General features: G+C 55.0%; 1 protein-coding gene across 2 annotated transcripts in view; it reads left to right on the top strand.

Annotated features, from left to right (window-relative positions):
- The window catches only part of RHBDF2 (rhomboid 5 homolog 2), a 30,631-nt gene that overhangs the window by 6,966 nt on the left and 10,115 nt on the right, over window positions 1-13,550 (top strand). Inside the window, exons 2-4 of one of the 2 annotated variants that reach the window (XM_025363381.1) lie at window positions 6,116-6,274; window positions 6,397-6,536; window positions 12,062-12,232. In XM_025363381.1, the coding sequence (XP_025219166.1) occupies window positions 12,083-12,232 (150 nt within the window). In that variant the 5' untranslated portion in view covers window positions 6,116-6,274; window positions 6,397-6,536; window positions 12,062-12,082. Of the gene's footprint in view, window positions 1-6,115; window positions 6,275-6,338; window positions 6,537-12,061; window positions 12,233-13,550 lie in introns of both variants that reach the window. The other variant, XM_025363380.1, reaches the window with a different exon arrangement.

The raw sequence follows: 13,550 nt of genomic DNA, 5'->3' as shown, positions 1-13,550 counted from the left end.
TGCCCAGCCTCCACCAGCAGCTTTTGAAATCCAGAAATTTCCAGGGGAGGGCACTGTGGTGGGTGGGGCCTGGCACTGTGTCCAGCTCAAGAGGCCTGGCTGCACTGCCACCTCCTTTGATGCCCTCCCCTGTATCTTGCCAGCAACTGCTGCACCTTGGGCTTTGGGGATGCAGGGCTCGGGCGCCCCCAGCTCAGCCTGCTTCCTGGACCAGGAACCCCAGCAGAGGAGGGACGTTTGTATCTCTGCCATCCCTGCTGGCAACGGGTCCTGCGAAAACCCAGATGGTTGGTGCAGAGGGGGCATCAGGCTGCACCACCCTAAGAACATGACATGTCACCCCCCAGCCCCCCGCAACACACACACGCAGGTTCACACCCTCATACCCTGATCTTGGTGGCTCCCTGGAGCGCAGCGCCCGCTTCCCGTGTCTGTGGTTGGCTTATGACACCCCAGCCACTCTAACCAGGTTAAAGGGAGCCCAGAGCCTGGGGCCTGATGGGAAAAAGCCCAAAGAAGTCAGGGGATGGTCAAGCCCCTGAACCTGCCCCTGGGGGTTCTTGAGCTTCTGAACTGAGTTTGGGGCAAGCCCTGGAGGCGTGAGGAGGAGAAAGAAACGGCTCTCTGGGCCAGGGCCCGCTGTTAGTGGGATGTCTGGGGAGGTGTGTGAACCCACAGGCCGTTTTGTTTCTCTCCATCAGCGGCTGTGGGCTGAAGCATGTACCGGCAGAGTGGGTTGAGATCGTGTCTGCGCCCACCTACCACCAGCTCCGGCCTCTGGGGAGGTGGTGCTGAGAGGGAGGGAGAGCAGCTCCTGTTTGGCTCCTGGAGACAGACAGCTAGGTGTCCCACCCTCAGAGTCCCCAGCCCCCTCTCCCCTCTGCTAACTCTGCCGGTGGAGCTCACGCCGCAGCTCCTGCCAGCCCTGCCCTCCTGTTCTGTCTCTCGTGACTCTCCCCAAAGCCTGCCCCCAGGCCCCCAGCCAGCCTTCTTGCCACTTTCCTGCCCTTTACTCTTGCCCCTTCTACCTCTTGCCAGGGCAAGGAAGTGTGCAGAGCGGCGTCACTGGCTACGTGAGGCCCAGCTTGGGGATGCATGGGGAGATGTGAGGACAGCTGTCCCATGAGCTGTCCTTCCGGGCCTCTGGGGCTGGAGAAACCCCGGGGTCAGCAGAACTACGGGTTTTACTGGGGATTGCACACTGGGTGAGGCCCAGCTTCCTCTTTGCCGCTTTCTAAAAATGCCCTGGTTCCCAGCAGGGCCACAGGCAGGGAAAATGAGTTTCAGTTTCTATGGCAGGGAAGCTGGGGAGAGAAGCAGTTTCCTCGTCCCCAGCCCTCACCCTAGCATCCTGTGATTCAACCGGGAAGACGTGGCCCCACGCCTCCCACCGCCCTCCTTCTGTCCTGACTGCCCACTCCCAGGGACGCCAGGTGACTCGCTTCACCCACCCGCAGCTCCGGAGCCAGGCTGGAAGCAGCTTCCGGCCCAGGGGGTGGTTCCCCACTTCCTCTCTTCAGGTGGCTAGAGCCCCTCCCTTCAGGAGGTCCCCTAAACTTCCTGGTCATATCTAGTGGGTAATAGTGGTCTCCCTCTTTCTTGTCTGGAGGGGAAGAGGCTGCTTACTCCTTATCCAAGGGCCTGTCCCACCCCTTTGTCCCCATTTCTGGCCACATGCAGGCTAAGCCCTTGCATCAAGCCTCTGCCTGTTTCCCTCTGGGCTGCACCTGCCACGTTCTCCCTGCCCCGCCCCCTAAAGCCCATAGAGCCCAGGGCTTGTGGGGACTGCACCCTTCGTTAGCGAGACTCGGAGCCTCTAGAAACCCACTTGTGTGGGGGTGGGGAGTGTAGGGAGGTTGGTGGCACCAGGTGGAGAGAGAAAGGGAACTGCACCTGGGGGAGGTGGGAGGGGCAGTAGGCTGGGCCTTCCTGAAGGAGTGTGGCTTGTACAGTCCGCATGGTGGGGGGACCCTTGTACCCTGCCTGGGCTGGCTGGTAGGGCTCTGTTGGGGACCTCCCTGGGGGTGGCCTTGCTTACCCAGCTGTGCAGGACAGGCTTGGTTGGGAGTGCCCAGCCCCACCCTTTGTGGGGAAACCGGATTCTCTGGGCAGCAGTGGTAAATGGTGTCTGAGTCTGCATTTCTGTTGGATGTGCCTGAGCTCCGCTGCTGCTAGCTGGGTTATGCTATCTCCAGAGCTATCTGCAGTGGGGGAGGCCCTGAGCCTGGGCAGGGGAGTGTGCAGAGGCCTCAACCCATGAGACCTGGGGGTGATCTGAACTCTGCACTTCACTTTGTCTCAGAATTTCCCCACCCCACCCTAAAGGAGGAGGAAATAGAATCTGTCCCACCCTAAGCCCCAGTCCCTCTCCCCAGGTCCCTTTGGCATCTCCCAGCTGGGCTGGGGCTGAAGGCCCTTCTCTGGGGTTGGCCACAGTGAGGTCAGGATCTGGCTGGGCAGGTGGCAGTGCTCCGCCTGTGGGCTGGGTGCGGAGGTGGGCCTGGGGGTCTTAGAGAGACAGCGGCAGATGTGACTGCGGGCCAGGAGGAAGCCTGGTCCCAGGGTGTCACCATTTCCCCTGCAGTGAGCAAGCATTTCTAGGGCTCGGAGACAAGTGCCGTGTGGGGCGGCTCCAGCTCGCCAGGACTTTTTTTCTGTCTGGTTCCTGCCATCTGGACTTGAGCCATGCTGAAGGCCAGAGTGGGTCTAACAGTCCCCACTCCTTTCCCTGTTGAGCCCCAAGGAGGGGACTGGGCTTTTGCACCCCTACCCCAATTTCTGCACGAGTTGGAGGCCGTTGATCTCAATGGTGGAAAGCGGCTGGTGCAATCATGCTTTCACACTCCGTGTTTAGGCTTCATAGGTGTCAAAGCTGGGCCATGACCTTATCCCATTCCCTCAGAGAAGGGAACTGAGGCCGGAGAGTGTAGCTGCTGTCAGGCCGCCGCCCAGGCCTCTTGTGCTCTGTGGTTCAGACAGTGCTCCTGATGCCAGGCTCCCGCCCAGGAAGACGTGCCCACCCGCCTTGGGCCTGTCTCTGCTCTCTGGTCTCAAACCACCTCTCTTTGGAACCCCCCCCCCCCCCCCCCACGGATTGCCCTGGGGCTGACCAGGCTCTCCTCTCCCTCAGTGTGGGTTTTGGGAGCCTCTGTCATCAGGAGGTTGGCACAGATGCCAGCAGTGCAGCGGATCCTGGGCGGGGGTCTCAGCTGGGATGGCCTGGCCTTGGGATAGGGAGGCTGGCTGGGCAGAACCCCAGAACCAAAAGCAGTGCCTGCGGCCGGCTAGGGAGCTAGGTGGGGAGTCTAGTGGGGTGGTCCACTGGACGCTCATCCTGGCACAGCATGTAGCGTCCTCCATCCTGGCCCTGCTGAGGGGGCACAGCCAGCAGGGTAGGAGGGGGCACAGCCAGCAGGGTAGGAGCTCTCCGTGGAGCCCTCCAGAGGGGGCGGCCTCCTGGAGCAGCTGCAGGATGGGGGAGACCACTTCTGTCCGGGGCTGCTATGGACTGACTGACCACCCCCAGCCCCACCCTCGCACTAGCTTCCGCTTCCCATTCAGTCAGCCATTGATGAGGGCCCCCTGCTTGCAGAATCCTGGGCTGCCCGGGGTTGGGTAGGGGACTCCCACACGTGGGTAAATCTGCGAGATGGCGGAGAGAGCAGGCAATAAAGTGACTGATTCTCTCTGGAGGTGACATTTCACTTTCCTAGTGGGGCTTGGCCAGGCAGGGAAAGTGGAGCCTTGTGTGCCAGGCGCAACACTTCAGATGACAGGAGGTGAGAGCTTGGGGATGGCACAGGGATGTGGTTTGTCTGGTGAGGGTGTGGCAGGGAGGGCCGGCCTGAAGGGACCTCCAGGGAGGTGTGATCAGATCTGAGTTCCAGAAAGCTCCTACCTGCTTGGCAACCTTAACTGAACTGGAGTCTAGAGGCCCCACCCTTGCACCCGGCTTCTTCCACTACTTGCCTCCCATCCCCCAGTGCCAGTTCCCCAGGGCAGTGCCCTCCCCATGCCCTCTTGGTGTACCCTGGTCCCAAAGGAGACCAAACTATGAACTTTTCCTGCAGAGGTCCCAGGTGAGGCTGTTGTCTTGGAGCTGTCCCCAGAGCAGGCTCAGGACGAGGGGACCTGGCCACAGCTTCAACCGAGTGGGGTCCCGGTGTGGCTGCCAGGGCTCCTTGGCACCAACCTAGCCCAGTGGGTTGATCTCTGAGGACCTCGTCATACTCAGCCGGGCAGTCTGCCCGGAGGGGTAGGGTCAGGACTCCCTAGCACTTCGGGATGGAAGGAGGTGAAGCCAGCACTGCTAGCCTTAAAGAGGCGGGAGACACATCCTAGCTCTGCCTCAATAGTTCTCCTCTGCACCCAGCATTCTGCTCCCCAAATGTCCCAAATATGCAGGGGGTCAAGGAACATCATTGCTTGATGGAATCACTGGGGGGCCTGGGCTACTCCCCAGCCTCTGATTTGCCCCATAGCGGCCCCTTAGGCACCTCTGGGGACCCCCAGGCCTCTGAGGAGCTTTGTTTGGAAAGCACTGGAATGCTGGACCAAGTTCCCTCTCTGGCTCCCTGAGAGGGGGGTCTTCTAGCCTCAGTCTTAGGGCAGGAAGGAGCCCGTCCCCTAGGAGCCCCCAGGCCCCGGAGCCAGACATCGGGCATCCTAGCTGCACCCTTTCTTGGCTATGTGAGCTTGGGCAAGTTACTGAAACCCTCTGAGCCTCCATTCGCCATCTACAGAATGGAAGAGACGCTAACGTCTCCCTGGAAGGTATTTTGAAGGGTAATGCGTGTAAAGGCCCAAACAAGGCCCAGCACAGTTAAGGACTTAATCCTGCCTGGCCTCGAGAGGGGTTGCGGCACCTTGGGGTTCCCCTCAAAGGAGGACCTGGTCAGGACGTCTTAAAAACAAACAGGAATGCCCCTGGGTTTCGTGCTTTAAAATGGTTGATTTTATGTTGTATGGCTTTTAACTTCAATAAATGACTAATCAAAGCAACAAAACACTTCCAGATCATTTGAACTTTGCCTTAAGTATCAGTAGGCAGCTAGTAATTTCTGGACTTTGAAAGTTAAATATGTGGGGTTCTTTTGTTTTGTTTTGTTTTGTTTCAAGACTGAGTCTTGCTCTGTCACCCAGGCTGGAGTGCAGTGGTGGGATCTCAGCTCACTGCAACCTCTACCTCCCAGATTCAAGCAATTCTCTTGCTTCACCCTTCCTAGTAGCTGGGATTACAGGCATGTGCCACCATGCCTGGCTAGTTATTTTGTTGTTTTTTTTTTTTTGGTTTTGGTTTTGAGACAGTCTCGCACTGTTGCCTGGGCTGGAGTGCAATGGCACGATCTCAGCTCACTGCAACCTCTGCCTCCCATGTTTAAGTGATTCTCCTGCCTCAGCCTACTGAATAGCTGGGATTATAGGCGCCTGCCACCACACCTGGCTAATTTTTTGTATTTTTAGTAGAGATAGGGTTTCACTATATTGGCCAGACTGGTCTCGAACTCTTGACCTCATGATCCACCCACCTTAGCCTCCCAAAGTGCTGGGATTACAGGCATGAGCCACTGCACCCAGCCCTGGCTAATTTTTGAATTCTTAGTAGAGATGGGGTTTCACCATATTGGCCAGGCTGGTCTCGAACTCTTGAGCTCATAATCTGCCCACCTCGGCCTCCCAAAGTGCTGAGATTACAGGCGTGAGCCCCTGTACCCAGCCTGAAAATATGTGGTTTTGTTTGTTTATTTTTTGAGACAGAGTCTCCTTGTCGCCCAGGCTGGAGTGCAATGGCACAATCTCGACTCACTGCAACCTCCACCTCCCAGGTTCAAGCAATTTTCCTGCCTCAACCTCCCGAGTAGCTGGTAGTAAAGGTGTGCACCACCATGCCCAGCTAATTTTTGTATTTTTAGTAGAGATGGGTTTTCACCATGTTAGCCAGGCTGATCTCGAACTCCTGACCTCAGGTGATCTACCTGCCTCAGACTCCCAAAGTGCTGGGATTACAGGTGTGAGCTACTGCACCTGGCTGAAAGTTAAATGTTTCTGTACCATTCAAGTAATATTGAGAAAAACAACAGGGGCCATCTTGACTTTAATGTCCCATTCCAATCAGGTTCTCAGACCAGAGGACTGTTGTTAGGTGATTGGCTGTAAATACCCTGAGGCCAGTGCCCCTTGCTGCTTGGCACTTGGAGAAGCCTGATTAGCACCTTTAATCCCTCACCAGTAAGGCAGGTGGAATTGGCCCCATTTTACAGATGGGAAGACTGAGGTCAGGAAGGTTAAAGCACTCAGTGGTGGGCATGCTCCCTGGAACCGGCCCTCCTTTCTTCCAGCTGTGAGTGCCCAGGAAGCTGTACCACATGGCCTGGAGCTGTCTATCCGTCCTTGCAGCCACCTATCTGTCCGTCTGCCCTTCCACAGACTGAGGCTTCACGCCGGAGCATCTGTACAGAGCAAGGAGAAGACAAGAACATGCTCTAAAGCCCTTCACAGCAAGACCCAGGAAGCCGCAGGCAAACTCAGACTCAAAGGTAGGAAGCTGGGCGGCTGGGTGGCTGGACCCAGGGCACTGGCTGCTGTGGCCACATCCAGATGCCTCCTGCGGGGCCCACACTCTCTATCTGAACAGCGGTGGACAGTGAATGAAGCAAGTTAATTCAGGGAGCGATAGGGAGGAATAAGGGCAGGGAAGGGATGGGCGCAGTGGCTCACGGCTGTAATCCCAGCGTTTTGGGAGGCCGAGGTGAGTGGATCACCTGAGGTCAGGAGTTCAAGACTGGCCTGACCAACATGGCAAAACCCCATCTCTACTAAAAATACAAAAAAATTAGCTGGGCATGGTGGCATGCACCTGTAGTCCCAGCTGCTTGGGAGGCTGAGGCAGGAGAATCGCTCGAACCTGGGAGGCAGAGGTTGCAGTGAGCCGAGATCATGCCACTGCACTCCAGCCTGGGCTACAGAGTGAGACTGCGTCTCAAAAAAAAAAAAAAAAAAATTGCCAGGCACGCTGGCTCACACCTGTAATCCGAGCACTTTGGGAGGCCGAGGCGGGTGGATCACCTGAGGTCGGGAGTTTGAGACCAGCCTGACCAACGTGGAGAAACCTGGTCTCTATTAAAATTATAAAATTAGCTGGGCATGGTGGTGCATGCGTGTAATCCCAGCTATTCGGGAGGCTGAGACAGGAGAATTGCTTGAACCCAGGAGGCAGGGGCTGCAGTGAGCCGAGATTGTGCCATTGCATACCAGCCTGGGCAACAAGAACAAAACTCCGTCTCAAAAAAAAGAAAAAAAAAACAGGAAAGGAGGTGAGGTGGGACCGGCACTGCTCAAGGTGGGGCAGGAGGGCACTTGAACTGCAACGCAGAGGCTAAGAAGAGCCAGCCCCTCCGCTGTGTGATGGTCTGGGACAGTGACTGGACTGGCTCATTCAGAGGCCCAACATTATGGAGCACCTGCTTCACTGAGAGAGAATTCACACACCAGTCGATTCACCCATTTAAAGTGTACCATCAGTGTTTTTATTTATTTATTTATTTTTTGAGACAGGGTCTCACTCTGTTGTCCAGGCTGGAGTGCAGTGGCGAGATCATGGCTCACTGCAGCCTCGACCTTCCAAGCTCAAGCCATCCCTCTGCCTCAGCCTCCTGAGTAGCTGGGACTATATGCATGCACCACCATATCTGGCTAATTTTTTAATTTTTTTTGTACAGATGGAGTCTCACTATGTTGCCCAGGCTGGTCTCGAACTCCTGGGCTCAAGTGATCTTCCTGCCTCAAACTCTCAAATTGCTGGGATTACAGGCATGAACCACCGCTCCCAACCCTCCGTAGTTTTAATGTATTCACAGACGCTGGGCACGGTGGCTCACACTTGCAATCTCAGCACTTTGAGAGGCTGAAGCAAACTTGAGGTCAGGAGTTCCAGAATAGCCTGGCCAACATGGTGAAACCCCATCTCTACTAAAGATACAAAAATTACCCGGGCGTGGTGGCTTACACCTGTATTCCCAGCTACTCGGGAGGCCGAGGCAGGAGAATCGCTTGAACCTGGGAAGCGGAGGTTGGCAGTGAGTCAAAATCGCACCACTGCACTCTAGTCTGGGTGACAGAGCAAGACTCTGTCTCAAAAATATATATGTGTGTGTGTGTGTATATGTGCATATTTATACATATTCACAGAATTGTGCCACCATCACCACAGTTTTAGATTGCTTTCATCACCCCCTAATGAAAGCCTGCACCCTTTAGCTGTCACCCCCCACCCAGTCCCCACCTTCCCAGCCCTAAGAACCACTACCCTGCTTCTGTCTGTAGATTTCCCTATTCTATTCTGGGCTTTCATATGAATGGACTCATGCAGAGGTGGCCACCGTGACTGGCTCCTGTCCCTGGGCACAATGTTCTCAAGGCTCACCCATGTTGTAGCTTTATTGGGACTTCCTTCCTTTCGTGGCTGAAGGATGCTCCATTGTGTGGCTCAATCACATTTTATATTTGTGCCTTCATCTGCTGACGAGCACTTGTGCTGTTTCCCTGCTCAGGCTCTGCAGAGCCGTGCTGCCGGGCACTTCCTGTCCAGGTTTCTGTGTGGACACAGTGCTTCAGTGTGTGAAGCCATCTGCTCTTTTTTTTTTTTTTTTTTCCCTGAGATGGAGTCTCACTGTGTCACCTAGGCTGGAGTGCAGTGGTGAGATCTCGGCTCACCACTAACTCGGCCTCCCGGATTCAAGCGATGCTCCTGCCTCAGCCTCCAGAGTAGCTAGGATTACAGGGATGCGCCACCACGCCCAGCTAATGTTTTTTGTATTTTTAGTAGAGATAGGCTTTCTCCATGTTGGTCAGGCTGGTATCGAACTCCCGACCTCAGGTGATCCGCCCACCTCTGCCTCCCAAAGTGCTGGGATTACAGGCGTGAGCCACTGCGCCCAGCCACAGCTGGGGGTTTTAACAAGAAGGCAGTCATGGGGCAGAGCAAGAGATGAAAGGAAGGCAATGAAACAGGCAGAGGTGTTAATTCTGGTGGAGTCAGAGGGGAATTGGGGACTGGCGGCATATGCACAGGAAAGCCCCAGATGGAGTACTGGGCAAGAGCTCTGAAATTCGGTGTGCGCTTACCCTTCAATCCAGCCATTCTCCTTCCAGAACTTGATCTTGTAATACTAAAACAAGCACATGTGGTGTATGCAAGGGTGTTAGTTGCAACATCAGACCCATGTCTCAAATTCTGGAAACATCCTAAATAACCAGCAATCCGGACTTAAGTAAATCTTGGTGCATTCCACTCTATGAAATCTTTGTATTCATCAAAAAAGACAGAGGCCTAGGGCCAGGCATGGTGGCTCACACCTGTAATCCCAGCACTTTGGGAGGCCGAGACAGGTGGATCACCTGAGGTCAGGAGTTCAAGACCAGCCTGACCAACATGGAGAAACCCCATCTCTACTAAAAATACAAAGTTAGCCAGGCATGGTGGCCCATGCCTGTAATCCCAGCTACTCAGGAGGCGGAGGCAGGAGAATCACTTGAACCTGGGAGGCGGAGGTTGCGGTGAGCCGAGATCACGCCACTACACTCCAACCTGGGTGACAGAGTGAGACCCCATCTTAAAAAAAAAAAAAAAAAGGTCTATCTGTATGTGTTAACAGAAAAATTTGTCTACAATGCAGATAAAATGATAGAGTGTGGGCAGGGCATGGTGGCTTACACCTGTAACCCCAGCTACTCGGGATGCTGAGGCGGGAGAATTGCTTGAACCTGGGAGGCGGAGGGTGCAATGAGCCAAGATCACACCACTGCACTCCAGCCTGGGCAACAGAGTGAGACCCTGTCTCAAAAAACAAGAAAAAAAGTTACGAGTATGTGTAAAATTTTGAAGTATGTAGTTTCCAGGCCCAGAGAGGCCTTCCAGAGGGTGGGGGGAAAGGTGGGTCACGTGCTCATGTTCTCCTTTATAGAATACTGAATTTTTTTTCTTTTTGTTGAGATGGAGTCTCTCACTGTCACCCAGCCTGGAGTGCAATGGCACAATCTTGGCTCACTGCAACCTCTGCCTCCCGCGTTCAAGCAATTCTCCTGCCTGAGCCTCCCGAGTAGCTGGGACTACAGGCGCCCGCCACCACGCCCGGCTAATTTTTTTTTTTTTTTTTGAGACTGAGTCTGGCTCTGTCGCCCAGGCTGGAGTGCAGTGGCCGGATCTCAGCTCACTGCAAGCTCCGCCTCCCGGGTTTACGCCATTCTCCTGCCTCAGCCTCCGGAGTAGCTGAGACCACAGGCGCCCGCCACCTCGCCCGGCTAGTTTTTTGTATTTTTTAGTAGAGACGGGGTTTCACCGTGTTAGCCAGGATGGTCTCGATCTCCTGACCTTGTGATCCGCCCGTCTCAGCCTCCCAAAGTGCTGGGATTACAGGCTTGAGCCACCGTGCCCGGCTAATTTTTTGTGTTTTTAGTAGAGAAGGGGTTTTACCGTGTTGGCCAGGCTGGTCTCGAACTCCTGACCTCGTGATCTGCCCGCCTCAGCCTCCCAAAGTGTTGGGATTACAGGCGTGAACTAGCGTGCCCAGCTGGATTTTTTTTTTCTTTGAGACGGAGTCTTACTCTGTCGCCCAGGCTAGAATGCAGTGCTATGACCTTGGCTCACAGCAATCCCTGCCTCTCGTGTTCAAGCGATTCTCCTGCCTCAGCCTCCCGAGTAGTTGGAACTACAGGCATGAGGCAGTATGCCTGGCTGATTCTTGTATTTTGGTAGAGATGGAGTTTCACTATGTTGGCCAGGCTAGTCTCGAACTCTTGGCCTCAAGTGATCCATCCACCTCAGCCTCCCAAAGTGTTGGAATTATAGGTGTGAGCCACTGCACCCGGCTGTGTGATTTTTTTTTTTTTCAATAAGCATATGCCACTTTTATTGTTAAACAATGTTCTCACTATGGGGGAAAAAGTGCCAGACAGGTGGCAGTTTTAGTTATCTTTATTTTTTTTTTGAGACATTGTCTAGCTCTGTCGCCCAGGCTGGAGCGCAGTGGCATGATCTTGGCTTACTGCAACCTCTGCCTCCTGGGTTCAAGCAATTCTCATGCCTCAGCCTCCCAAGTAGCTGGGATTATAGGCATGTGCCACCACTCCTAGCTAATTTTGTATTTTTAGTAGAGACGTGGTTTTACCACATTGACCAGGCTGGTCTCAAACTCCTGACCTGAGGTGATCTACCTGCCTCGGCCTCCCAAAGTGCTAGGATTACAGGCAGGAGCCACGCGCCCAGCCAGTTTTAGTTCTCTTTGAAAACTGAACTGGGGCTGGGCGCAGTGAGCTTGTACCTGTAATCCCAGCACTTGGGAGGCCGAGGCAGGCAGACGGCTTAAGCCCAGGAGTTCCCGACCAGCCTGGCTAACATGGAGAGACCCCACCTCTACAGAAAAAAGACAAGAAAAATAAACTGGGCGACCTTGGGGGACAGGGACCAGCACGGTAGGTTTCTCATCTCTTGGCCCACCTCGGCCTCCCAAAGTGCTAGTATTGCAGGCGTGAGCCACCGTCCCTGGCCTGCATCTTCGTGTTCTTTTCAGGCTTTGTTTCTTGCCTGGAGCGGAGAGATCAGAAATTGAATGAAGTAGTAAGTTGAGGACCTCCCAGACCCATATGGTCCGGGATGCAAATGATGTTCAGAAATAGACTTCACTCCAACCACTGGGCATGAGGTTCAGCCTGGTTCAGGCTGGGTTTAGTCCCCAGGGATGTTTGTTTTTGGTTTTGTGTGTGTGTGTGTGTGTGTGTGTGTGTGTTGTTTTCAGACAGAGTCTTGCTCTGTTGCCAGGCTGGAGTGCAGTGGCACGATCTCAGCTCACTGCAACCTCTGCCTCCTGGGTTCAAGCCCTTCTGCCCCAGCCTTCCGAGTAGTTGGGATCACAGGCGCGAGCCACCACGCCTGGCCCCGCAGAGATGTTTGAACCAACTTTAGGCAGGTTGGTTCTCGGTCTGCTCTGCGTGCCCTGGCGTCAGGGTCCTGACACCCCGCCACCCCTTCCACCGCCCACCGCTGCTCTCTCGGTCTCCATTCCAGCCCTCCCACCGCCTGCCCACAATGGCCTCTGCTGACAAGAATGGCGGGAGCGTGTCCTCTGTGTCCAGCAGCCGCCTGCAGAGCCGGAAGCCACCCAACCTCTCCATCACCATCCCGCCACCCGAGAAAGAGAACCAGGACCCTGGCGAGCAGGACAGCATGCTGCCTGAGGTAAGGGGGCTGGCCTGGGGGCTCACTGTCCTGCCACAGGCAACAGATGTGCCCATGTGACACCTTCTGGACAGTTTCACTTCCCAGAGGGGCTCCTTCCTGAGCCACAGCTGCTGCCTGTGCAGCCCTTGACTCAGGCCCCACCCCCTCCTTCCTGGGCCCGAAATATCACAGGGAGTAAGGCCAGGAACCGGGCTCACTCTCACCATGGTCAGAGGCACATGGGAAGGGCCAGCCCCAAGAAAGGGCTTGCTGGTAACCCTGGGGCCCTGGCTGTTTTCATTTCACCCCCTAGGCCTGGACTCTTGGTCTCTCTTCTGAGGGCTGGGGGCTTTCTTTGCCATGGGTGAGCAGGGGACAGTGTCTCCCTGGCATCAGCAGCCCGCCTAGGCAGTGCCCGCTTCCTGTGAGAGGATGAAAACGAATCAGTGTTTCCGACAGTCTGGTCTAGTGCCCCATAAAGAGCTCATTGAAAACAGGCTTGTAGCAGCGTGGGCTTCCTGCACAGCCTGGAGTATAAAGGGAAGCGATGTTAACGCCCCCCGCTCACCCGAGAGCTCTGCAGAACACACAGCAGCAGGCAGGAGCGTCATGGCGCAGAGGGGAGGGACTGGATGAGGAGTTGGGAAAACACTTGCTGGGATTGATGGAGAAACGTTAGACAACGGCGATTTTAAATTCAGAATGAGGCTGGGTGCGGTCGCCTCATGCCTGTAATCTCATCACTTGGGGAGGCTGAGGCAGCCAGATCACTTGCGCCCAGGAGCTCAAGACCAGACTAGGCAACACAGCAAGACCCTGTCTCTGCAAAAAAACAAAAAACAAAAAAACAAAAAGAGCTGGGTGTGGTGGCACATGCCTGTAATCCCAGCTAGTTAGGACACTGAAGTAGAAGGCTTGCTTGAGCCTGGGAGGTCAAGGCTCCAGTGAGCTATGATGGTGCCACTGCCCTCCAACCTGGGCAACAGAGCAAGACTCTGTCCCAAAAATATATATATATAGGCCGGGCATGGTGGCTCAAGCCTGTAATCCCAGCACTTTGGGAGGCCGAGACGGGTGGATCACGAGGTCAGGAGATCGAGACCATCCTGGCTAACACGGTGAAACCCCGTCTCTACTAAAAAATACAAAAAACTAGCTGGGCGAGGTGGCGGGCGCCTGTAGTCCCAGCTGCTCGGGAGGCTGAGGCAGGAGAATGGCGTAAACCTGGGAGGCGGAGCTTGTAGTGAGCTGAGATCCAGCCACTGCACTCCAGTCTGGGCGACAGAGCGAGACCCCATCTCAAAAAAAAAAAAAAAAAAAAAAAAAAAAAAAAAAC

Source organism: Theropithecus gelada, chromosome 16 (genome assembly GCF_003255815.1).
Source record: "Theropithecus gelada isolate Dixy chromosome 16, Tgel_1.0, whole genome shotgun sequence".
NCBI classification, from domain to species: Eukaryota; Metazoa; Chordata; class Mammalia; order Primates; family Cercopithecidae; genus Theropithecus; species Theropithecus gelada.
Note: the sequence above shows the minus strand (reverse complement) of the source record. Positions and strands in the feature narration are given on the sequence as shown.